This window comes from Quercus lobata, chromosome 1, assembly GCF_001633185.2.
Source record: "Quercus lobata isolate SW786 chromosome 1, ValleyOak3.0 Primary Assembly, whole genome shotgun sequence".
In the NCBI taxonomy this organism is placed as follows: domain Eukaryota; kingdom Viridiplantae; phylum Streptophyta; class Magnoliopsida; order Fagales; family Fagaceae; genus Quercus; species Quercus lobata.
Window position 1 is genome coordinate 17063108 of NC_044904.1, and position 26045 is coordinate 17089152.

Sequence of the window (26045 nt, forward strand, 5' to 3'; positions counted from 1 at the left end):
TTACTTAGCAACTACAACAATATTAAGGGTCCGTTTGGATACCGTTTATTTTGCTGAAAACTGAAAATTAAAAACAATAAAAAAGTTACTGTTCACGCGTTTGACACTATTCATAAGCCTAAAATCACTATTTATGGACAATGAACAGTACCAGACGTGCGTTCAGGACCAAAAAAAAAAAAAAACGCAACACAAGAAACGCAATATCCAAACGCCACCTAATTCCTTAAAAAGGAAATCTCTTAAATACTATACATTAGTTTCTTAGTTGTTTCTCTAAATTTTTTTTTTTGTTTCTTAGTTAAATTCCACTATACATTTAAGAAGTCATAACTAAGTGTTCATTTATGAACAATTTATCTAACTTCCTACTAAAAACTTTATACTAAAAGTAAGTTAAATTATAATTATTTTGAAAAAATTAAGAAGAAATGAAATTTTAAAAAGATGTAAAAAAAGCTAAAATAAAAAATATATAATTCTTATAGAAAATTAATGAAATGCCCTTTTGTCTTAATTAAAATAAGTACAAGATTTTGAAAATGATTTTGTTTTTACATTCCCATGAAAAGAAAACTCTAGATTCTCTCCTCCATTTCAAAGTGCTAATATTCCCTCTAAAACAAACAAGAAAATTTAAGAGCTCTGAAACTTGTGACATTGCCTACGTGGCACTTCATGGTTGGAGAATTACCACAGTAGGACTAGAACTTGGACTGTACAAGACCAAAACCTCTCTCTCCTTCTCACACACACTACTACTACTACTACTACTACTCCTACAGGCAACAACACTCTCAGCATAACCCATTTTCACAGAGTAGGTGAAAAGCAAAAACCCCTCATCAGCCCCAAATTTCAACTACTATTGCTTTTGTCATTTCTTTCTCCACCTAATCTATACCCAAAATTTTTTCATTTTTTTTTTTTACTTTCTCTTCTTCCTTCTGGGAAAAGCAAAACCAGTGAAATATAGAGAATTTATAATATTGTTTTATATATATATACAAAAAAAAAAATTTGAAGTAAAGAGAGAAAGTTTTGTACCTGTTCAGTTTGGTTGTTGGTGAGTCTTTATCAGGTATCGAAATCGCAAACCCTAGAAAAATAAAAAGTTTAACTTACTTGCTCGCTCGCTCGCTTTCGCTTCAGATCGCGGCGATTCTCTCACTCGGCCGATCTGATTCAATGGGGTTGTTCGATTGCTTCGAATGCTGAGTGAAGAATGTAGCTCCGGCGATAATCGGCGGCGAAAATGTCGGCTCCTGTAGCGGCTTTCGAGCGGCCCCGCCCTGGGCTTAACACGGTATTTTGACCTTTTTCCTGTTTGGCTACCGAGAAATTTTTTAGAATTGGAAGGAAAAGTTTAGTTTTTATTTAGGAAATGTATTTACTTAAATTGGTCGTTTGCTGTGAGAAACTAAGAAAAGAAAGTAATTGAAGATTGAAGTCCAAACTGGGCCCTTGTTAAATTAAATTGTTGATGTTAGGCTTAGTTAAAGTTGTGGATTTAGTGTTTTATTGGATCCATGTTAATGAAAAATTTTAGGAAATTTTGAAAGTTCGATGACTTTCTTCTTGCTAAATTTGATAATATATTTTTGATATTGTGTTTATTAATGTAATATTTCTGTAGTGTTATTTTATTTTATTTTTAATTGGATTGTATTGTTATTAACTGATTTTTATGGGACTGATGTGGATGATATGACTCGCGGGTCTTACAATGTTGGTGCGGAGAATTTTTAGGAATGAATGTTGAGTTTGAGGTTTCTAGTGTGGCACCAAGGGGCTTTACTAGCTAGGATTGGTATTAGCTTCCTAATAATATGTGAGAAAATTTGTTATGCTTCATACTAAAAATAGGCATCAAGATGTGATGAGCCTTATTGGGAACAAAAGTTGGGTCCAAAATCTGTGGTTTTCAATTAATTTGTCATTTGGACAAAAAAAAAAATAAAAAAATAAAAACAATTTTTCATAAGAGAACTGCTAACATCTGTCTGTGTTGTGTGAATGTGTGTTTGCCTCTGTCTGTGTTCACTGTTCATGCACATACATAGGTGTGACCTCATCGTTTATTCAGCACAAAGTTGTTTTGCTGCTTGTTACGTTTTTCAGTGACTTGGGAAAACAATTTTCCAGTTGAAATTTAGAAAATAGAAGTAATGAGGATTTAGAGGGGACTCCAGTGAATACAAATTTGATATTGTTGGATTTCAAAAAGTTATTTGGGTTTTTGCACACTTTGCTAGAATTTCAAAGTTACTTAGGTTATTGTTTTTGTTCACCATATCCCAATGGGTACTATACTGAGCTCTGAGTATTAAATGCCTCAAACATGTAGGCCATTCTTAATTCATTTAAAAACCAGGTATCTCATTAAGCTCTCAAACTGTTTTCTGTAAGCTTTTAACATCATTAACTGAACCTGTCCAACCCCAAACTATTTGGCTTATGTAGTAGGATATCTTTTGAAAAACAACTAACTTTTATATGAAGGTTTTCCTTTGCTTTTCAAATGGCAGTTAATTTAATAATTCCCTAAATCATTCTAGCTTAACTTTTAATTATTTGGATTTTATTGATGGGTTTGGTAATGCATGCTTCGTTAACTAATTAAATCATAATAGGTCCTCTAAGCATGTAAAATTTTTTCCATCCCCTTTGTAATGCTAAATTTAGTTTCATTCAGCACTAGGTAGGCAGTGATTGTTCATGGTTTCTAACACATCAGATGTTTTGACAGGTTTTCAAGAGTGGCCCTCTTTTCATATCTTCAAAAGGTCGGTAAAGAAATATTTTTTTTGCTTTTTCTTTTATTAATTTTATTTGTTCAGGTTCTCCAGCATATATATTTGTTGTGATTGTTATCACATATACTTTTAATTACATGGCTTTTGTATGATAATGGAGTAGAAGTATTCATAAAGGATTATTAAATAAAAAAAGTAATAGGGAAAAAGAAGCACATGGATTGGAAGTATTTTTATGATTATGTGGTAAAAGTATATTAGAGTATTTTTTTTTTCCTAAAATATTTTTGGTAGCTTTTGAGAAATTTGTTGTTTTCAGTAGTTGGAATCGCTCATGAGCTCTAGCTCAAATTGTATTTCTTCTCTTCATAAGAACTAGGTGGAGGACAAGATCATGAATTCGAGACTCATTGGGTTCATTTGTAACTCGCTAGTAGAAAAAAGTAGTAGGAATATTAAAAAACATTACAGAACTGTTGAAATTTTAATGAAGGAATTAATTTTCTTTGTTGCTGCATGGATTGTGTGGAAAAAATAAAAATTCGAATATCTTTGATGGGTTGGAATCTACTATCTTAAGAAGAGGTTAGAATATCAGATTTACTAGACTGGTTCAAGATTGGGAGTTAGAATCATTTGCATCCTTCATGGACCTTTTATATTTTGGATCTTGGAGAAGGAGTGGGGTGGATAAAATGTATTGGAAACTCTCTCCTAGGGGTGTTTTTGATGTTCGTTCTTATTATAGGGCCTTACAACCCCCAAACCTTGATTCGTTTCCGTGGAAACCGTTGTGGAAACCAAAAGTGCCTATAAAGGTTAGTTTCTTTATTTGGACAGTGGCTTTGGGGAAAATTTTAACCATTGATAATTTAGGGAGGTGAAAGGTGGCAGTGGTGGATTGGTGTTGCATGTGTAAGAGGAATAGGGAGACCACTGACCATTTACTCCTACATTGCACAATAGCTCAAGAGTTGTGGAACATGGTGTGTTCACTATTTGAGGTTCTTTCGGTCATGCCACGTAGTTTTGTGGAACGTGGTTTGCTTCCCTATCAAATTTGGAGGTTTAGGGATCCTGGAGCTAGTTATCTTTAACCAAGCTCTTTAAGGGAAGCTGCTTTGGCATTATGCTACTGAGAGGGATTCTCTTTGGAGAAAAGGTTGTGGGGGCTAAATATGGGGAAGGGGAAGGTTATTGGTGTTCAACTGAGGCTAGGGGTCTTACAAGGTGACTATGAGGAAGTATATTAGAGGATGAGGGTGACTCTGTGGAAGTATATTAGAAGATGATGGGATATATGTGCAAAGGGTGTGGGGAATCTGTAGATCATCTCCTCCTTCACTATCCTATTGCATCTGAGATATGGAGTATGATCTTTTGTTTGTTTGGTATTTGTTGGGTGATGCCGCAAAGGGTAGTGGATTTGTTGGATTGCTGGTCTTGCAATTTCAGGCGGCATCGTAATATAGTTGTTTGGAGGATTGTGCCACACTGTTTGATGTGGTGTATCTGGCGGGAATGGAATTCGAGAAGCTTTGAGGATCGTGAACGGTCCATTCTTGAGTTTAAGTCTTTTTTCTTTTCTACTCTTCTCGAATGGTGTTTGGTTTTACCTTCTCTTTCTTGTATTTCCCTTTCTGGGTTGCTTGAGCATTGTACTTTGATTTTTTGATGTCTTTGCCTTTTTAGTACATTTCCTATGTACGGGGCTGTGTTTTTTTCAATATACTTTTAAGTTACTTATCAAAAAAAAAAAATCTTATTCAAGGGATCGAAATTGTATTGAGTTTTAGATGATGTGTAGTGTGGTGATGAACCTCTTAGAAATGGCCTCCCCGATTTTTATGAGATCGTAATTAGTAAACAAGCTACTTTTGCTCGGTGATAGCTTACCAATTTTCCAAAAAAATTAAGTTGTTAGGAAATGGAGAATTTAATCATAATTAATATTTTAACACTCCCTCGTGTGGGCCCATACTCCCCCATAATAAGTGGCCCAACACTTGAGATTTTTAAGTTCTTAAATGGGAGTTAGAGAGAAGACAAGGTTCAATTTTAGGACCACCTACTTTGATACCATGATAAATTATTCTCCTAAAAGTTTAAGTTTTTAAGAAATGGTGAATTTATTCATTTATTGTCTCCCATCAATGTTTAATCTTTCAATTAGTGTTGGGGTTGTTTTGGACTACAAATTAGTCCTAAACAATCACATTGTTTCACCCATTGGCTCCATCTTCTTATAAAATAGTTCATGCAAGGTTTCTTCATTGTTGCAGTTGGAGTTTTCCCGTTGTATGAAGTTCTTTTTACAAATAACTGTATTATGCTCGTTTTTTTACTTTTACGTAAAAGTTGTTTGGTATTGCTTATGCTATGCTTTATTGAACTTCTGCAGGAATAGGCTGGAAATCTTGGAAGAAGCGGTGGTTTATCCTCACACGCACTTCCCTAGTTTTCTTCAAAAATGATCCTGTTAGTAGTAGTAGATAACCTCTATCTCTCTTTTTGCTTTGGATTACGTTCATATGTTTATCTACTTTGCCAACTCTTAATTTTATTTATTTTTTAATTGTTCTAAATTATTGGAGGATGCTTCTAGCTGCAATTTGTTGCATGAGTATTTTATTATTGGTATCTATCAAATTTTTTTTTTTGGCATGAGTATTTTATTATTGGTGGATTGTGTATCCTTTTTGCATTACTAGGAATGCATTATTGGAAATGTAGCAAAGTGGCATACTTGGCATGAATTGCTGAATCCCATAAACACATCAAGTCCTTGAATGTAAGTTGTGCCCAAAGCCATTCATTCAAAGGCATGTCTGCCTTTTTTTTCTGAATGAGTATCATAAATCTTAATTTTGATTTGAAAAACTACCATAAGCTTATACATGTTGCCAACCGGACAAAGAGAGACGTGCTTGACAGTTCCTCTGATCTTCCCTCCCCCACAAAGGACATGTAGTAGGACCTCATTTAGTTAAACTGGCTGTAGAAGATCAAATCAATTTTCTAATGGCTGCAGTTTAATATTGCACCTATGGTCAAACCTTGCAAGTATCGCTGCTGTGCAGGTTACATATAAATAGTGATGGGGACCATCTCTCGTACCCTCTAGTGCCTGCTGCAAACAGAAGCCCCTTCTAGAAAGGAGGCATAATCTGTTGTTGCCTCTCCACTGGGTTCTGCAATGTAGATTGACTGCAAAGAAACACTGCACTTCATTTTGAATGTCCTCTATGCTTTCTCTTTCATCTTTGCTGCCAACTTTGAGACTTATTTTTAGATTAAGAGATTCACACCTATATATATCGTTCAAAGCTTTAAGTCCTCTAAAGCTTAGAATATGCCCAGGCCTATGTTTTCTGAGCTTGTCAAAAGAAGATGCAATATTCTACTTTGTCAATTGTTGTTGAAACTCAAATTTTTCCCTGCCAAAAGGGATCCCTCTGCAGCTTTAAATTGTGGTATCAACATCAGTCCTCCAATTACCAATGCTCTAGCTGTTGAGTTGCATATATTCTTCCATTACTGGTTACAACCCTTTTTCTGGGCAATCAAATTTGGTTTTCCTTCATGATATAAGGAACCCCTTTCATCCCCGTCTCAGCTTTCACAGTGGGAACATCATTTGTTTGTATGGACTTCTTATTTAATTCCGGGATAATCCAATAGGTTTTTTTGGGAGGCACTCTGCAAAGCATTATTAAACTAATTTTCTAACTTGTTGTGAGAAGGGATTTAGAAATGTAGTTTAATTTAAGAACAAGAGAAAGCATAAAGTGTGACTTTATCTAACTGCTTTTCATCTCTTCATATGATAAGAGGTGAGGACCAAATATAAAGCTGAACAGTGAGGAGATCTTCCTTTCTCTTCTCTCATTGCATGCAAAGAAATTAAAAACTTTATGCTCTTCTTTTTGTCCTTTCTAAATGCTAGTCTTTATTAGTGGTTAGTGCTGCTAGTTTTGTCCTTTATCAAACCTTGAGTGTGAAAGATGTTAAGAATTGGTTTCGTTATCCACTTAATGAACAACACATAATGGGTAATGAGAGATGATTTGTTAGGCAATAAAATTGTGTTTAGTTATATGGTATTTCCAGCTTTTTATACACAATTTTTGGGACAGTAATAATTTTTAAATAAGTTAATTGAAACAAATACATCTTATTTTTTGTCATGTAGAGTGCACTTCCGCAAAGAGGTGGTGAAGTAAATCTGACTTTGGGAGGCATTGACTTAAACAATTCTGGGAGGTATGCATGATCACTGCTATTATTTTTGTAGAAGTATTATCAACCATGTAGCTTATAGATGTAATTGTTTGCCTTGCAGTGTTGTGGTTAGGGAAGATAAAAAATTGTTGACTGTATTGTTTCCAGATGGGCGTGATGGGCGAGCCTTTACTCTAAAGGTGCTTCATTTACTAGTTTATTATAACTGCTAGTTTCTTCCATAGTGGAAGGAAAATATTTATGTATCATTGTGTCTCACATTCCTGTAAAAAATGTTCATTTTCCAAATGCCAGGCTGAGACATCTGAGGATTTGTACGAGTGGAAGACAGCCCTAGAGCACGCCCTTGCACAAGCACCAAGTGCTGCCCTTATTGTAAATGGGATTTTTCGGGGTGACACTAATGATTCAATTGATGGGTCCTTCAATCAATGTTTGTACTTTTTATTAGAAATCTTTCTCATAATATCAGTTAATCTTCTTTGAGTTTCGTGTCTGTGCACATGTTTATTGTGCGTGTGTACACATAGTTTAATATTACAAGATTCATGTATTTTATCCAGGGAGGGATAAGCGTCCGGTTAAATCCTTGGTTGTTGGAAGACCAATTTTGCTTGCACTAGAAGATATTGATGGAGGTCCATCCTTTCTTGAAAAAGCTCTTCGTTTTCTTGAGAAGTACGGTAAGTTGTGGTATCAATTTTTGTCTGTTTTTTTATTTTATTTATTTTAGTTACTCTACACCAAGTGCTTTTTTTCCTTGTCGTAAACTTAAGCCTTTTCTATTTTTATTATTCATAAACAATTTTTTTGTTAGGCATCAATCTATGTTATTTCTCTCCCCGGATTCGATTGATTTCATTCCCTTTTCAAGTTTTATATATGCGTGTGTGTGTGTAAATTATTTTGTTTCATTTTGAATGACACCCATGCTAGTTGAACTAGGTAGGTGTCACATCTTTTTGGTTGCATTGTTGGTACGTATATCAGATTGCCTGTTAATGATTTTTGTAAAAAATATAAAAGCATAGGAAGATGGTATTTGAATGACTCATGACTTGATAGTAGTTTGGATATTTAAAAATGAAATCTGGCTGATTAATATATGTTAGAAAGTATAATTCATTTTCATGTCATTGAAGACCAAATCAAGATTGCCTGTTAATGATTTTTGTAAAAAATATAAAAGCATAGGAAGATGGTATTTGAATGACTCATGACTTGATAGTAGTTTGGATATTTAAAAATGAAATCTGGCTGATTAATATATGTTAGAAAGTATAATTCATTTTCATGTCATTGAAGACCAAATCAAGATATTGATTGCCAAAGAAAATAATAGGATTGGTTAATAAATCAAGGGATTGAAGCAATCAATATGCAATTCGAATTCAAATGGTCATTGACTTTTGTTTGTAATCTCCATTATAAATATGGATTCCGTTGTAATGTATTATCAGGAAAAGCGTATGAGATAATGTAACTTTTTGGGCTCTTGTAACGTGGATGTAGGCCACAAGGCTAAACCATGTAAATCATCATGTATTCTCTATTCTCTTTTCTCTATCACTCCATCACAAATTTCTACAATATACTTACCCCTGAAAAAACAAAATCTTGTTGTTTGAAGTGAATGCCAGCTGGATGATACTACATGACTGACTGAGCTACCCCAAACAAACATTAGCAAAGGGTTACCCGTGTTACTTTGCAACTTTGATGTTCGTGAATTTAGTTTATCTTGAATATCATCAGTGCAAAGTGTTACATAGAACCATAGTGGAAAAGCAAATTTGGAAATTCAATTAAGGAGAGAAATTAAAATGCCAAGAAAATGTCTTCCTCCTGATCCAACACTTTTTGCTTATTGACCTTGTTTTATTCAACAGGAACTAATGTTGAAGGTATTTTACGACAGTCTGCAGATGTTGAGGAGGTAGACCACAGGGTTCAAGAGTATGAACAAGGTAGCTTTTCTGCTCAAGCAATTACTAGAAGTAGGAAAAAATTATAGATGTTATTTTAGTTTTGTTGAATGTGTAGTTTGTTTTGAGTCTATGTTAACTGGTTGTACACATACCTTTCTAATTGAGGTTATTACCTTCCTGATGATCTTCTTATCGTATTTAGGTAAGACTGAATTTGCTCCTGATGAGGATGCTCATGTTGTTGGAGACTGCGTTAAGGTAATTGCTGACTACTCAATGCCCTTCATGGCTATTAAATTTTAGAGTTCAAGATTCATTGAAACTGTTTAATCTGCAGCATATCCTTAGGGAGTTACCCTCTTCTCCAGTTCCAGCATCGTGCTGCACTGCATTGCTGGATGCTTACAGTAAGTTCAACTATTATTATTATTATTTTGTGTCCTTTCTATTATATTTTTTCAGAAGGGATGGTTCATGGTTGTAATGATTTGTCATTATTTTGTTGAGAAGTCTGTAGCATTTATCTGGGAGACGGTTGTAAAGCAGATTGTAGTCATTAGACTCTTTACTTTAGGTGTGAAAAAAAATGAACGAATCAATCATGCAAAAAGGATGATAGTTTAGGATGCAAGTTGACAAAAGCTAAAGACTTACAGTGTTAATATATTTAGAGGTCCTTTGTGTTTGCCTTATTTGGAGTCTCTTGAGTTATGCGAAAGATTGTGTCTCAGATGCTTTACTGTTGGCAAGGAAATTCCATCGTCATAGAGGCGCTAAGATATGGAAGGTAAATTCCACCGCCATAGAGGTGCTAAAATATGGGAGGTGGTCCTGTTTATGTGTTATGTGGGCAATCTAGTGAGCATGATAACAAAGCGTTTGAAGGGGTTGAGCATCCTGTCACCAAACAATACTGTGCTGAGATGTTTCTTTGAACGGAAGACAAACCTTGGCAGTATTCCTTGTCATTTTCTTGATTTTATAGATACTTTGAACTTGAGTTTGTAATCCTCCTGGTGTAGTTTGGTACACAATTATTGCTACTTTTTTTTCTTAATAAATTTATTTTACTACTATAGCTCTAATTTTTATTTTATATTTTTGTACCGCCTTCATAAAAGACAGCCAAAACACACGGGAAAAAAATAAAGATATGTGTTAATCAAAGGCAAAGTCACTTTTTAGCATTTGGGATTCTTTCTTCTGCTTTTCTTGAGAATGCTATGTTGGAGACTGGATCCTTCCATAGTGCTAGTTGCTCTGTTTCGTTGGCTCTAATTGAACATGGGTTTCCACTTTCCAGTCAGGTTGTGTGTTGATATAAACTGATTGCATGTTTAAATAAAGATGCATCTTGGATCATTGACTGAACTTGATGTTCATGCCTTGGAGGAAACAATTCCTATGTATACTACTGTGTGTGATGCAGTACTCCATTTCTGGGGTTAGTTTCTCTTTTGTATGGAATAGTAAAGTTCTTTATGTTCTGTCAACAGGATATTGGAACTGGTACACATATATTAAAGAAAGACTATGGATTATGTTCAGCTGTTTGGTTCAAATGATTTTCTGTTTTTCAATATATTTTTGTTTTCTAATAAAATTTGGGTGCATAGAAATTATCAGCTTATATTTTTTTATAGTGGATTTGATTGTACATATATACTTAAATAGTTAATGCTGTTGCCTTGCTTTTCCTACTATATAAGAAATTGATCGGAAAGAAGTTCGGATAAATGCAATGCGCGCAGCAATATTGGAGTCATTTCCTGAACCAAATCGGCGCTTATTACAGAGGTAATCCCTTTCTCTCTTTTACTTGATGTCTATTTTTGAGAGTCTGTAAGGCATATAGCCCCGCCCCTGCCAGTGCTGTATCAACTTGACCATGGAAGGGTGAAGGTTATGGGTAATTTGGTGCCTGTATAGCTTCTTATTGCGGGAGCAAATTTGAGCTTAGTTGTGCTTTTTTGGGGATCACATAAAGGAATGCTTATTTTTCTCTATAGCCCTTTTCCAAAGATAAGGAAATTCCAAGCATTTCCCAGGTCGTCTCTGTCAGCTTTTGGCAAAAGAATGGATCTTTCTCTTATTTAAATTTCCTTAGAACTCCCCCACAAGACCATCTGACTCTGTCCATATTGATCTCTGTTCCATAACACTTGAATTCAACTAACAAACAGAAATTAAATTATTCCAATAATATCCTGGAAGGTTCCATTAAACTTCAAATATTTCTCAAGAGAGGCTGCCAAACCAAACTGGCTGGGATTAATTGGAGGAAGTTGGAGTATTATTGGACATTTAAGCTGTAAAGGAAAATGGACTGTATTTTCTCTAGATTTGTATATATCAACCCATCTGTGTCCTCAAGGATGTACAAATTTCTCGCTTCCTGGGTGATAAAAAAAATACTAACACTGAAGACAAATCAGAACCAGCATGAAACAAATTCAAAATTTCAATATCGAAATGGGAGTAAACTGAAACCAACTGATGCTTATCTCAGTGGGAAGATCACTCTCCTTTGTGAGCTAAAAATGGAAAAGGATACAATGTACAAATTTTCTGCCTTTCGCTGATTAATCAAATTTGAGGCGAAACAGCAGTGATATCCATCTGTTTGAGCATGTGTCCTATATCTAAATCTTTAAGGAAAATTCTTTGAGAACTTGGATTTGGGATGTACCGTAGACCCAGACATACTGGGTTTGATCCCCACTAGGAGTTCCTCTAGATTACTTGATACATGGTTCTAGCAGGTGGGGTCATGTATCCATGGTTTACTCCTTAGGGGTGAGTCCAAAGGACCCTGCCTTGGTGAGGTTCCACATCATAAGAAAAGGGATAAGAAAAGAAAAAAAAAATCTAATGATTGGATAAGTGAAAAATGTGTCTAAGGCTGGCAATTACAAATTCCTTTGTTAATGAATAAAAGAATGAAGGACCTTTTTTTTTACAGAGACTTGTTCTTTTGTTAATATCTATATGAATATATGAAAGAAGGACCTAAAGCAACAAAATTATGAGAAGGGCTGAAATATTTTAATCTTATGGGGCTAGGAGCAACCTGGGGAACCTTGGAGGTAAAGACATTGATACTGATACTATTACTTGAAGGTGAATTATGTGGTATTTCTTTGTTAACTCATTAAAGAAGCTGTTAGAATTATGGTTTAATGATTAAATTCACAATTTCCTAATAACTTAAGCTCTTGTGACAGTTGATAATTTATCATGGTATCAGAATAGGAGGTCTTAAGTTTGATCTCAGTCTCCACTCTACCTCCCATTTCAAATATAAAAAATCACCTATGTTGGGCCCCACTTATTAAGAGGGAGTTTGGGCCCACATGTGAGAAGGAGTGTTAGAATTATTGTTAAATGATTAAATTCACAATTTTCTAACAGTTCCTGATAGCTTAAATTTTTGGGACACTTGTATATTTATAATGGAATTAGAGTAGAAGATCCTAGGTTCGATCTTTGTCTCTACCTCCCATTTAAAATGTTAAAAATCTCATGTTTTGGACATTACTTATTAAGGGGCAGTTTAGGCCTACATGTGAGGAGTGTTAGAATTATGGTTTAATGATTAAATTCACAATTTTCTAATAGCTTAAGTTTTTGGAACAATTCTATCATTTATCTCAAAAAAAAAAAAGTTTTTAGGACAATTGGTAATTCGTCAGAAGCGATAGCAATCAGTGCAAATATATTTTGTGACAACTGTATTATCATATGAAGAATATTGGCTATGTAAAGAAGGATTGTTCATCGTTCCCTTAGACATAGTTTGGAAAGGGCATCTAAGCTTCTTCCACACAGGCCTTATTTAACAGAAATTTCTTAATTATAAGCTTGGAGTTACTATTTTAAGAATTCCAATAAAGATTATGTTCTAACTATTTATGTGCTCTACCTTGTAGCTAATTTACTATTCGAGCACTCTCTTCTTGAGACAATCTCTATTTTATTGGCAAAGATAAATAAGCATTTAGTAAAAACTGATGCTTATGTTTCATTAGTTGAATGTGGAATGATGGGCTTTAATAAAAGTGATTTACTTTGGGTGTACCCTAATCATGTGCTCTAGTAAAATTAAAATAACAAATGCATCCGTGCTTGGTGGCATTCATGTTTGTCAGTGTTGTAAGATAAATATGATTAAAATATGCATATTTTGTGAATGAAGACTGAAGATGCTAGGGATTCTTCAGTGAAGCTTGTTGCAGGACTATATTTTCTTATTTTGATTGTAGTTACTAACTTCATGACATTTTTCCACAGAATTCTGAAGATGATGCATACTATCTCTTGTCATGCTCATGAGAACCGGATGACTCCATCAGCTGTTGCTGCTTGCATGGCGCCTTTGCTTCTACGCCCTCTATTAGCTGGCGAGTGTGAGTTGGAGGATGACTTTGATATTAATGGTGATAGTTCAGCCCAACTTCTTGCTGCTGCAAATGCTGCTAATAATGCTCAAGCAATTATTACAACTCTCTTGGAGGAGTATGATAATATTTTTGATGTAAGATACTCTTCATCCAGCAGCTTTTTGATTAAAAGAGTATAGTTTAAACCGCTTTCTGTGTTTACCTTTTTCAAAGGTAAACATTTGGTTTGTGGTTATCCTTATTGCAGATTATGTTACATGGACTCAGCAATGTAGCCTAATAAGTTATTGACGTCACAGTAATGTGTTAGAGTCCTCTCCCCTTCCCTCTTAGTTTTTAGATCTTTTTGCTTGACAGAGTGTTGTCTCAACTTGGGTACCTCAATTTAGACTGCTCAGTCCATGTAACATGCTAGGATGAAGACCTAATTCTGATTTTACTTTCAGAATTATGTTGACTTTGTCATTGTTGGACTCTCAAGCAAGTGCTCTACTGTAACATAATTAAATGTTAATGTGTAGCTACTGTGATCTGTTGTTGCAGGAAGAAAATCTTAACAGATGCTCCATTTCAGCTGATTCTCGGATTGAAAACAGTGGGACCGAAGATTCAACTGATGATGAAAATCTAGATATGAAAGACAATGGATACCATGATGCAGAAAATGAAGTTGATCCAGAAACAGATGATGATCCGGAACGTGTGCACAGTGGAAAGTTGAGTGAAAGTAGTGGTTCTGCTGGGAGTGATCTTTATGATTATAAGGTGCTCTCTCTCTCTCTCTCTCTCTACAATCACACATGCAGGCAACACTCATTAGAGAAGCCCAGATTTTTAAATATGTTTATGCATTAGATATTTGCTTTATTCGTGCATGCATTTGTATATACACATAGAGACATCTAACAAACATTTGATTGCAATCTTGTGTTCTGTTATGTCTTCAATGGTCTTACCATTGCTGCTTCAAGTTTAAGATAGTAGATATGTCAAATTATGTTTATCTTGTCCTGCATGATGTGTTGTAAATGTTATCTTTTGCTTCCAAATGCTGATCTTGGTTTTAATGTTGATGCTTTTGATCTAAATGAGCTATCTTGTTGACAATTAAGTGAGCTCTCATAAAAACTAGTCAAACCTTAAATATTGGCCATCTATCTTAGTTCCCTTCTGAAAATGAAAATACAGAACTTTTTAACAAATATTTTACTTTCAGTACAATTCTTTGTTAAATTATAGTGGGAAAAGGTTCATTGTAATAGGCATCTCCCAGAGTTTTTCTATTGATGGAAGCGTCAAAAGTTTGATAATCCTATTTGAGTTGAAAGTTGTCTCCTTGTTGATGTGCCTGGAAAAGAAATGAAATCTCACCATTCTAGACATCTGATTTAGTTCTAAGTTAAGCTAATTTTTTTTATGAAGTGATGTTGTCATTTGGGCGTGTGGAAGGTTATAAGGTGTAACCAGTCATAGTACACGTACACATCCATGTTAGGCACACACTCGTGTATACATGTGTAAGATTTTTTTGATTATGGTAGACCACATTTGTTGATGTTTGCTTTCATTCTGTTCGCTTAACAGGCCTTTGGGGGTGATGATTCAGATGTTGGATCCCCTAGTAAAAAGAATCATGCTTTGGCTGAGAGTTCAAATTTATGTGTTGATCATCAACAGATAAGGGATCCTAATGGTCAACTGTCCGAGGAACAAGGCAAGCAGAAGAATGTAAGTGATAACTCCATTAATGAAATCAACACTCCAAGTGTCTCACCTGCTGGCGAGTCTTACCGATCAATGGGGGAGATCCTGTCCGCAATGGATACAGCACATCCTTTGCCCATGCCTGCTTTTGAATCAGGTGCTGGAAAGCCAGTGGGTAAAGTTACAGGGTCCAATGTTAATGCAAAGCGAGCAACATTCTGGGGACGGAACAATGTGAGTTGCCATATGCTTTGTTTTAATAATCAAGAGATGTTCTAGTCTACTTTCTACGGTTTTGTATCTTCAAGTGCAACGCTTTGATTGTTATGCAGGCCAGAAAGACACCCTCAATGGAATCAGTTGATTCTTCTGGAGAAGAAGAGTAAGATACTCATAATATGCATTAGCACATTGCTTAATCCATGTCGGTCAATGTTTTTTTTTTTTTTTTTGAGAAACCATGTTGGTCAATGTTGAACCTTTATTATTATTATTATTCTCTCTCTCTCTCTCTCTCACACACACACACACACACACACGCACACACACACAGTCTCACTTACGTGATGAGAATGACACTATGGTCAATAACATCGTGTTATTAGGGAAACATAGACACTATGCACATTTTATGATTTTAACTTTTTCACTTGATTTTTCTTTCGTCAGAACCTTTAAACCTTGGGAATACACTGTTTTGGGATTTGGTTGTTACTAGGAAAAAATAGATAATCATTGGCTTCTAGTTTTAATTTTGGGCATCTATAAAGGCTTGAATGTCATTTATATTCCGTTTTATATTTTAAAAGTATTTTTGCACGGACTTGTTTATTTTATTTTTTAGAAAGCTTTGGCAACTGTACATAAAAAGCTCTTTGTTTAATGTGATTTGCTCAATACAGGTAATCCCATTTGTGTAAAAAATTAATTTGGTGTATTGTTTGTAGGCTTACTATTCAGAGGCTTGAGATTGCCAAAAATGACTTGCAACACAGAATTGCAAAGGAGGTAACATTGCTTTTGCTGAAACCATTGTATTCTAAATCATAATTGTGTTTTTTACTGACAGGATTAACCATCAATATTCACAGGCTAGAGGAAACGCAATTTTACAAGCAAGCTTGGAGAGAAGAAAGCAGGCTTTGCATGAGCGGCGCCTGGCACTTGAACAAGATGTATTTCCTCCTTGCCCATTAAATATTCACATATTATTAATAAAATAAAATAAGAAGTATTCCACATATTATGTCAGGATTTGTTGTCTTGATGTTGAATATATTCTTGCTCTTTGGTACATATGCTATAAACACTGATATTCTGCCTTATATGTTCTTGTTATTTTCTAACCATCTTATTATGCTCAACTTTTTGACAGAAAGCTCCTAAAGTAATTTCATGGTATTCATTTCTTAATCCGTGCACCTACACTTATGTGTTAATGCAAGTTGTAATTTAGAATAAACAAGTAATATAGGTGAAAAAAAAACCCCTTAAAACAAAGGAGATACTTCTCGATATGCTGAACAATTTTTTGAATTTCTAGAGGCCCGACTACCTCAAATTAGTCAGAAATATTGTTCCCGGTTATTTTTTACGTCTGTCTTGGATTGTTATGGGTGGATTTCGCAGTTTTTTTATTGAATCGAAGTTGTTTCAATTGGTGGTTGAGGAAGGGGGGAACTTTTTTTCCCTTAGGATTTATGAACGGGGAAAGTATTTCATGCAATCAGTTTTTATGGGTAAGAGTGCAGCACGATGGTTAATGCAAAGCTTGGAACACACAGTGATTGGGATTAACCCCAAACACTTCTTCACGCTCAGGGAAGGAGACACTGCTTACACAGTGCAACGGGGCTCTAACTCGTTTGGGCAATATTTGTTAGTAACAGAGTTAAAAGTTGGCGGGATGAGAAGATCGATCATTATTCCTGCAGGCAAGGCACAAGGAGGTTGGAGGGCCTTTGGTATTGAATTAAGGAGAATGCTTGAACCTTCTCCTTATGCGTTGGGTGTTCCAAAAGCTGTATTGTCTAAGTTGGGTTCAGAGGTTCACCCTTCTCGGTCTTTTGTTGATACGGTAAAAGCGTCTATGCAGGGACGGAAGCATGCGCTCCAGCCCTCCATTAAAGAGACAGAGAAGATTCAAGTAGTGGAGAACACTATGCCGCCTCCGAGAGATGAAGATGGGATTCAGGTGGTGGCTTTTGAAGTTCCGACTAATAAGGCTACTCCGATTGCCGGGGGTGGGGTGGAGGGGAGTCACCGTGGTATTAATGTAGATGCTAAGGTTAAGGAGAAAATCCCGGAACAAAATAAATTCAGATTGAATAATTTGAATTTGAAAGAGGTTGATTTTGGTAGGGAGCGTCAAGTTAGGAGGTCTAGTTGGTTAAGGAAAGGTTTGAATGTGGAAGTAAATGAATTTGGCAAGAGGCGGGTGTCTTGGCAACGTTTTAGGAGTGATAAGCAAGCTGTAAAGTGGGTGGCACGGGATGATCTTTCTGCCCAGGTTGGCATTCAGGGTATGAACAATGGGTTTTCTGAAACCCAGGCTGATAAGAGCTGCTTAGGCCCACTGCTGCCTAGCCCTTTTTCTTTTGAGGCAGGGGCTTGCTCCAAGCAGTCCAATAATAAACCCAGCCCAAGTTCTACAGGCCCATTTGTGGAAGGTGGTAAGGCTCAGGCAAACACATCAGGCCCGAGCTCCACATCAGATGGTATAAGTGTTAGTGTGCCACCTGCGAGCTCGGCGATTGATCTTCTACCGACACGGAGGACGGCGATGGCTCCGGTGGCTGACTTGAGCTCGAGCTCACCCATATCGGTACCGGAAGTCCACGGCGGGAGTGGGTCTTGCGTCCAGGTGAGCCCGAGCTGGATCACCCAGCATCCCACCTTGCCGATACCGGTAGCGGAAGTGGTCAAGGCCACTCGTGAGCTGGGTTCACCACCCTTAGCTCCGACATGCCTCTCGCTGGAGCCGGCGAAGGTGCTGCCCTCAGAGGATCCGGTACAAAAGCTGGCAGAAGCAGTTTTGAATGTTCCTCAGCGATGGGTTTCGCCGGTGGAAGAGCTGGGGTGCACCGGGATTCTTCCGAAGCTGGGTTTCAGGCTCAGTTCTGGTCGGAACAGTTTGTTGGGTCATATTGAGTTGTCGGGTGGGTTGATTTCTGAAGCAAAGAGGTTAGTAATTCTCGATTTTGTGCCGAGATGGATCGGAACTCCTTTTTCCGATCAGTTTCTGGAGTTTCTGCGAGCTGGGTCGATGGGTTTCGGAGTATCGGGTCAGGAGGTTAATACTTTCTCTAGTAAGGAGCTTTCAAGCTTTCCTAGGGAGATTGTGCTTGCAAGGGATGCAGCTGATTTTTCTGTGGGTTTTGGTGAAAATGAAGTGTCAGATTGTTTACCTCTGCAAATCATTGATCCGGGTGTGTCAACAAATTTGGAAGAATTGAAGGAGGCCACTGAGGTATTGAGTATTGAGAATAAGTTAGATATTTCTAGTTGGGTGAAGCACAGAATTCCTGGGTTCAGTAAATTGGTTGGGTTGTCAATGAATCGACATGAGAAGTTGTGCATTGCTCTCTTACAGAGGCTAGAAACTGAGATGGAAGCAGCCAATGTGTTACACAGGAGAGAAATGGGTAGTAAAAAACTGGCTAAGTCCAAAAACAAGGGACGTAGAGAGTTGCAAAACTTGATATGTTCGGTGAATTATGAGAGGAGATAAAGGGTGGTTTTGTGTTGGTGTCATTAGTTGGGGATAGTTTAGTGTCTATGAAGATAAAAATGATTTCGTGGAATGTTAGAGGTTTAAATGATCCTCAAAAACGACTTGTAGTGAAGAATTTGTTGCGGGAGTGGAAGTGCGATGTTGTTTGTTTACAAGAGACGAAAATTGCTAGCATGAATAGACAATTGGTTTGTAGTTTGTGGGGTTGTCCATATGTGGATTGGGCTGTTTTGGAGGCTGATCGGACTGCTGGTGGTATCTTGCTTACGTGGGATAAAAGGGTTTTGGAGAAGGTAGAGGTTATGGTCGGCATTTACTCAGTTTCGGTTAAGTGGCAAGGGGTGGGGGACGGTTTTATATGGACATGCTCAGGGGTTTATGGCCCAAATGAGAATGTTGAGAGGGGTCACATGTGGGATGAGTTGGTGGGTATTCAGCAGTATTGGAGGTTACCATGGTGTTGCTTTGGCGATTTTAATATTGTTCGCTTTCCTAGTGAGCGTAGGGGTGAGGCACGTTTGACATTGGCTATGGAAAAATTCTCTGAATTTATTGAGGATCTTAACTTAGTAGATTTGCCTTTAGACGGAGGTAGATACACATGGTCCAGTGGCACCGATCAACCAGCGATGTCTAGGATTGATAGAGCATTGGTCACTCCAGATTGGGAGGACCATTTCCCTGGTGTTCTTCAAAGGATTTTACCACGTCCTATCTCAGATCATAGTCCAATTCTTTTGGAGGTAGGGGGAATGGCAAGGGGGAAAAGTCCGTTCAGATTTGAAAATATGTGGTTGAAGACGGAGGGATTTGTGGATAGAGTTCAGTTCTGGTGGAATCGGCATTCTTTTGTGGGTACTCCTAGTTTTGTGCTTGCAAAAAAGTTGAAGGCTCTGAAAGAGGATATTGTGCAATGGAATCGCCGAGAGTTTGGTAATGTAGAGCGTCAGAAGAAACAATTATTGGAGGAACTAAAAAAATTAGACGCCAAGGAGGGGGATTTTGGTCTCACTGATGGGGAGAAAGGCCATAGGGTAGCTTTGAGGTCCCAGGTGGAACATCTTCTTTCTTTGGAAGAAATTTCCTGGAGACAAAAATCTAGGATGTTATGTATCAAGGAAGGGGATAATAACACCAAGTTTTTTCACAAAATGGCTAATTCTCATAGAAGGTTTAATCATCTAAGGAGTTTGGAGGTGGATGGGGTGGTTTTTGAGGAGGAATCCGAGGTGTCTAATCAGGTAGTACAATTTTATAAAACTTTGTACAAGGAGACTGAGAGTTGGAGGCCTTTTGTGGAGGGTTTGGAATTTGATCGTATTGGGGATGTGGAGAGGGTTTGGCTTGAAAGGAAGTTTGAGAGGGAGGAGATACTTCAAGTTGTACGTGATTTGGAAGGGGACAAAGCTCCAGGTCCGGATGGGTTTACTATGGCTTTTTATCATCTCTGTTGGAGAGTAGTGGAGAAAGACGTCTTAGCGGTCTTTGAAGAGTTTTTTCAACATTGTAAGTTTGAAAAATCCCTTAATGCTACCTTCATTGCATTAATTCCTAAAAAGAATGATGCTTCTAATATTAGAGATTTCCGACCTATTAGCTTGGTGGGGAGTGTGTATAAAATCTTGTCTAAGGTTTTGGCAAATCGATTGAAAGTGGTATTAGATCAGTTGATCTCTGAGTCTCAGAATAGCTTTGTGGGTGGGAGACAAATTCTTGACTCGGTTCTTATTGCGAATGAGTGTGTGGATAGTTGAGGGAAGAGTAGGGTTTCTGGAGTCATTTGTAAACTTGATATTGAGAAAGCCTACGATCATGTGAATTGGGAGACTTTGTTGAATTTGTTGCATAGAATGGGCTTTGGAGTGAAGTGGTGTAAATGGATCCGTACTTGTATATCCACAGTTCAGTTCTCTGTTTTGATTAACGGGTCTCCAGCTGATTTCTTTAGTAGTTCAAGAGGTTTAAGACAAGGGGATCCGCTATCTCCTATGCTGTTTTTGATTATGATGGAGGTGTTTAGTAGGATGTTGAGAAGAGTGGAGGAAGCCGGTTTGATTCGTGGCTTTAAAGTTGAAGGTAGGAGGGGTGGTGGGGAATGTGTTACACATCTACTGTTTGCAGACGATACTATCCTATTTTGTGATGCGGATGTGGAGCAAATCCTTCACATTCGATTGTTGTTACTTAGTTTGCAGGCGGTAACAGGTTTGAAGGTTAATGTGCATAAGAGTGAAATGGTTCCAATAGGGGTGGTTGATGATGTGCATGCCCTTGCTGAAATTTTGGGTTGTAAAGTCGGTAAGTTACCTATGACTTATCTTGGCATGCCTTTAGGGGCTTCACATAATTCCCCTTCAATTTGGAATCCTATTCTGGAAAAATTTGAGCAGAGATTAGCTGGGTGGAAGAAGCTGTATTTGTCTAAGGGGGGTCGATTGATGTTACTCAAGAGTACATTATCTAGTCTTCCTACTTATTTTCTATCGCTATTCACAATTCCTACTCATGTGGCTAATAGAATTGAAAAACTACAAAGGGATTTTCTTTGGGGTGATAGCAGAATTCATTTGGTAGGATGGGACAAAGTTTGTGTGCCTATAGCTAATGGTGGTTTGGGGATAAGGAAACTTACTACTTTCAATAAGGCCTTATTGGGGAAATGGTTGTGGCGGTTTGGGAAGGAAGAGGATCGACTATGGAGGAGGGTGGTGGTTCAAAATATGGGGAAGAGTGGGGGGGGGTGGACCTCAAAACTGGGTAGGGGAGTTCATGGGTGTGGTTTGTGGAGAGGCATTCGCATGGGTTGGGAGGATTTTAGTAAGAATTGTCAATTTGTTGTTGGGTTGGGGAATAGAGTGAGGTTTTGGCAGGATGGGTGGTGTGGGGGTCAACCTTTTCACTTGGCCTTCCCAAGGTTGTATGGTATTGCTATTGATAAGGAGATATCTGTTGAAGCCTCCTTGTCAAGGCAAGGGGAGGAGAATAGACGAACTTGGGATGTTCGTTTTATTCGAGAATTTAATGATTGGGAGATGGAGGAAGGGCTACATTTTCTTTGTATGCTGGGAGCTAATATTCCTCCTATGGATGTGGGAGACCGGATGAGATGGAAGTTGAAGGTTAATGGGGATTTTGATATCCGGTCATGTTATAACAAATTAAGGAATTCTCCTTCAATTGTCTTTCCGTGGAAAGCTATTTGGAAAGTAAAGGCCCCTAGGCGAGTCTCCTTTTTTGTTTGGTGTGTAGCTTGGAATAAGATCCTAACGGGTGATAACCTAAGATTGAGGAGACTGGTGCATTTTGTGGACTGGTGCATTATGTGTAGACATAGTGGAGAGTCGGTAGATCATTTACTTCTTCATTGTGAGATGGCTTATCGGTTATGGAGCTTTGTCTTTATAACTTTTGGCGTGTCTTGGGTTGTACCTAGTTCGATCCCAGACTTGCTTTTTGGTTGGTGGAATTGGTTGGAGAAACACTCGTCTCAGATATGGAATTTAGTTCCGTTGTGCATCTTTTGGTGTATTTGGAAGGAACGGAATCGGCGGACTTTTGAGGATTTGATTAGCTCCGGTGATCAGATGCTGGCTTCTTTTAGTGGGACTCTTTTTGATTGGTCTCGGGCTTGGGGACTCACGACTAGTGATTCTCTCCCTTCTTTCATTATCTCTCTCTCTCTTTGTAATTAATTTGTGGTTTGGTTTTCTTTTTTGCTTTTTCGTTGTTTCCTCCTTGTACTTTCTGGGTTTGCTCTATGTTTTTTATGCATAGAGTAGCCATTCGTATATATAACATTCTTACTTATCAAAAAAAAAGTAATATAGGTGAAAGGCCATACCTACTACCTGTATAATTCTCTTGCTTTTTGATTATTCTTGGGTGCACTCTTCCATTTGACTTTTGACATCAGGAATGTTAAAGAGTGTGAGGTCTCTATGTCTGTGGTAAAGGAGTGTGGGCTACAATCTTTCTAGACATTTTGAATGTGATGGGTTCCTATGGTGTTATATTTACCTCATTTGATGGTCATTTGAGAATACCTTTTAAGTTATAATCCCCAAAATGTGTTGAGACAACTGTGCAATTAATCTTAGATACAATTGAACAATTTGAACTACAAGAACTTTACTTTTTAAAAGAAGCATATTATTGATTGTAATTGTATCAAGCTCAACATTCTGGCATATTGGTGTGTTAGATGCTAGTGCATTCTGCACAAATTTCTATAATTTTTTTATCGTATTATGCCTTGGATCTGAGTTCTTCTAGAACAGGTAAAGAGTGGTGCAAAGTTAAGATATTTGAGATTTGTGATAGATAAGTTATCTCTTAATACATTAGTGTTTGAATCTGTTACAATTTAAGTATCTGGCTTATTTTTCAGTTTGACCTTCCTTAGTATTCCTTTGAAGAAAAGTAATTGTAGCATCAATGTATGACATAAGTAACTATTATTTTTATTTTTTGTTTTTAACACACATGCACTTATATGTTGAAGCCATATCGACCTTGCCTGTTTTCATGTGGAGCATATTTAATACCATAGATTAATTGCACCATCTACTTTGTTTGAGTCTTCTGACTTTTAAATGACTATAGGTTTCAAGATTGCAAGAGCAGTTGCAAGCTGAAAGAGACCTTAGAGCTGCACTTGAAGTTGGTTTGAGCATGTCTTCTGGACAATTTTCCAGTTCACGTGGCATGGATTCTAAGGTTTGTATAGATCTTAAGGTAGTTTTCTTTACCTTTCATTTCAAATGCTTGTATAACACATGCTTATGACTTCAAACTGATGTGAAGACAAGGGCTGAGCTAGAGGAGATTGCACTTGCTGAAGCAGATGTGGCCAGGTTGAAGCAGAAAGTTGCAGAACTCCACCATCAACTTAATCAACAGAGACAGCATCACTATGGTTCCCTCTCTGATGCATGTGACCGTTATCAAAATGTCCAAAACCATAATTCTCAACAGTGAGTTTTAGAAAACATGTTATCTTTTTTCTATGGTCAGCTTATGGTGTTAAGTTATAAGTAGTTGCATGCCTTGTTTTTACTTATGTCGTAGGGGCTGTTTCTCAAGCTTACTGGTTTGAGTTTTCAATTTGCCCTATATCTTGGCATGTATATACCCATGTTATAAGTTGCGCACCAAGGGACCTTTTTTTCCTGACATCATGAAGGTTGTTTGCGATCCACATGTGATCTAATTCTATCTAATGTCAACTCTTAATCTGTCAATGTCATTGTAGCAATATGTGTATTTATGTATGCCTAAGTGTACTGAAACGGAGACAGGAAACATGTATGATATGGTACGGGTGTCAATGGGCTCTTGCTCAAATTGCACCTCCCCCTTTTGTAAAAGCAAGATGGTGGGCGAGGTTGTGGGTTCAAGACCCACTGGGTGTGTGTGTAACTTAACAATGGAAAGAAATATGTGATATGGTACAGAAATGGCAATATGTTAATTCTAAAAAATTTGGTATATGACACAACATGAATACCTTGATCAGTGATTCTATAAATAAATATTCTTAAATTCATACTATGCTAATTTTTAGTTTAAAAACAACAAATGCTGAATGGTGTAAAATATCTTTTAATAATAAAACCAATTAAGAAGCCTTTAGTTTCATAGAAAGAGAGGGAGAGAAGAAAAAGAAAGTTAAAGACGTATCCCTCTGTATCCAAGAGTACCCATATCGGATTTTGATGCTCGATATGGCTATCTCTGTTAGTTTAGTTTGATGTATCTGTGCTTGTAGGTTTATATCCATGTCTGTGCTTTTGATAGAGTGATGCTGGAGCAACATAGTGCATTATGAAAATTAAGGATGTTAGTACTATTTCAGTTTAATATGGAAATTGCTGCAATATTTTATTTCAAAATTTTGTTAACTGACATTCTTGTTTGACCAAATAAGCATATTTACTGCAGGAGATTTCTTCAGCAAGATTTTGATACAACCCTTGCTTATTGTAATCAAGAAAGGAAACAGAGGACCGAGGTATGTTCTATAAATTTTCAGCATTTTGTCTATATCGTAAATGAGATGAGCTTTTATTAGGTAGAATTTTGCATAGTATTGAGGTGCTAATCTTTCTAATTCATTGTTCATCATCCTATTATTTAATTTCCATTTTCTGTCACCCTTTCAAATCTGTTTAAACTTTCTCTTTCTTCATTCTTTTGTTGTTTTCTTCCTCATGGTCCTTGGTTATTGGTGTAATGTCGCCTGATACCAAATCAGAAATGGTGGCATAACACTTGTAAACAATTTCACTATTCCTGTTGCTTTCATGGACTCCCCCCTAGTGCAGGGTGTAAGAAAGGGGGTGGGGGGATCCCCGCTTGGTGGATCTAGATGCCATCCTGCTTCGCATGAGTGGACATTGAACTTTAGCTTGGTTAACAAATGATATCGCTGTTCTCATCTGAGACCAGTAATTTATGAAGCTTAAGAGGCTAGCAATGAGCTAAGTTGCACCAACACGGACATGGGTACGGATATGACACAGGTACGGATACATGGGTACGACAATTTTTGAAAAATAAGGGGATGACACGGCGTGGGTACGGCAATTAAATAATTAATTAAATTTTATATTTAGGCATATTTTAAAATATTTTTAGACATAAAATACTTTTATGTCTAGAATTAAAAAAAATATAATATTTACAATAAACAACAAGTGAAGGAATGAATGAATTAAAGCCAAAAAGAAGAAGTGAAGGAATAAAAGAAAAAGGAAAAAAAGAAAAAGAAAGATAGACACGTGATTACTCTAAAATAGCAAAAGATATACAGTAAGTGCATTAAATTGCCTATAGAGTTAGATAAGAACATTTGAAAGACACAAAGCTGAAAGCACACAGTTGTAGACTTATAGTGCATTAGCAATGAAGAAACCAAAGACGCAGGAAAAAAGGAGAAGGAGAATAAAGAAGATGTAGCAGCAGCTACAATGGAGAGGAATGGGATCTAAATTAGAAAAGGGTTTAGAAGGAAAAAAAAAAAATGAAAGATTTGGATCACAGATCTCAGTCATTAGGCACCAAGTCAGTGAGTCACAGACCCATTTTTCTCATCTTCTTCTTCCTTTTCTTTTTCTTTTTTCTTCTTCCTTTTCTTTTTCTTTTTTCTTCTTGTTTGTACCGGTCCAAAATCTCCTTACCGTGTCAAAGAAGCGAAAAAAAGAAAAAGAAAAAAAACACCGATCGGACACCAGTTCGGCGAGTCTTACCGGTATCGGTTCCAACATGTGTCGGACACCGGTAC

The 26045-nt window shown here is 37.0% G+C and overlaps 1 protein-coding gene across 11 annotated transcripts in view; it reads left to right on the forward strand.

The window, feature by feature from the left end:
• Nucleotides 1–718: 718 nt before the first annotated feature.
• Nucleotides 719–26045, forward strand: part of LOC115981402 (rho GTPase-activating protein 7) — a 29264-nt gene continuing 3937 nt past the window's right edge. For 2 of the 11 annotated variants that reach the window (XM_031103541.1, XM_031103591.1), the window contains exons 1-20: nucleotides 757–1306; nucleotides 2750–2786; nucleotides 5158–5234; nucleotides 6949–7019; nucleotides 7099–7177; nucleotides 7293–7431; nucleotides 7562–7681; nucleotides 8888–8965; nucleotides 9129–9184; nucleotides 9264–9333; nucleotides 10636–10723; nucleotides 13217–13460; nucleotides 13870–14091; nucleotides 14911–15264; nucleotides 15363–15412; nucleotides 15978–16038; nucleotides 16122–16205; nucleotides 23366–23497; nucleotides 23567–23736; nucleotides 24704–24773. In XM_031103541.1, the coding sequence (XP_030959401.1) occupies nucleotides 1256–1306; nucleotides 2750–2786; nucleotides 5158–5234; nucleotides 6949–7019; nucleotides 7099–7177; nucleotides 7293–7431; nucleotides 7562–7681; nucleotides 8888–8965; nucleotides 9129–9184; nucleotides 9264–9333; nucleotides 10636–10723; nucleotides 13217–13460; nucleotides 13870–14091; nucleotides 14911–15264; nucleotides 15363–15412; nucleotides 15978–16038; nucleotides 16122–16205; nucleotides 23366–23497; nucleotides 23567–23736; nucleotides 24704–24773 (2253 nt within the window). In that variant the 5' untranslated portion in view covers nucleotides 757–1255. Of the gene's footprint in view, nucleotides 1307–2749; nucleotides 2787–5157; nucleotides 5235–6948; nucleotides 7020–7098; nucleotides 7178–7292; nucleotides 7432–7561; nucleotides 7682–8887; nucleotides 8966–9128; nucleotides 9185–9263; nucleotides 9334–10635; nucleotides 10724–13216; nucleotides 13461–13869; nucleotides 14092–14910; nucleotides 15265–15362; nucleotides 15413–15977; nucleotides 16039–16121; nucleotides 16206–23365; nucleotides 23498–23566; nucleotides 23737–24703; nucleotides 24774–26045 lie in introns of those variants that run through there. The other 9 variants (XM_031103551.1, XM_031103555.1, XM_031103545.1 and 6 more) reach the window with 9 other exon arrangements.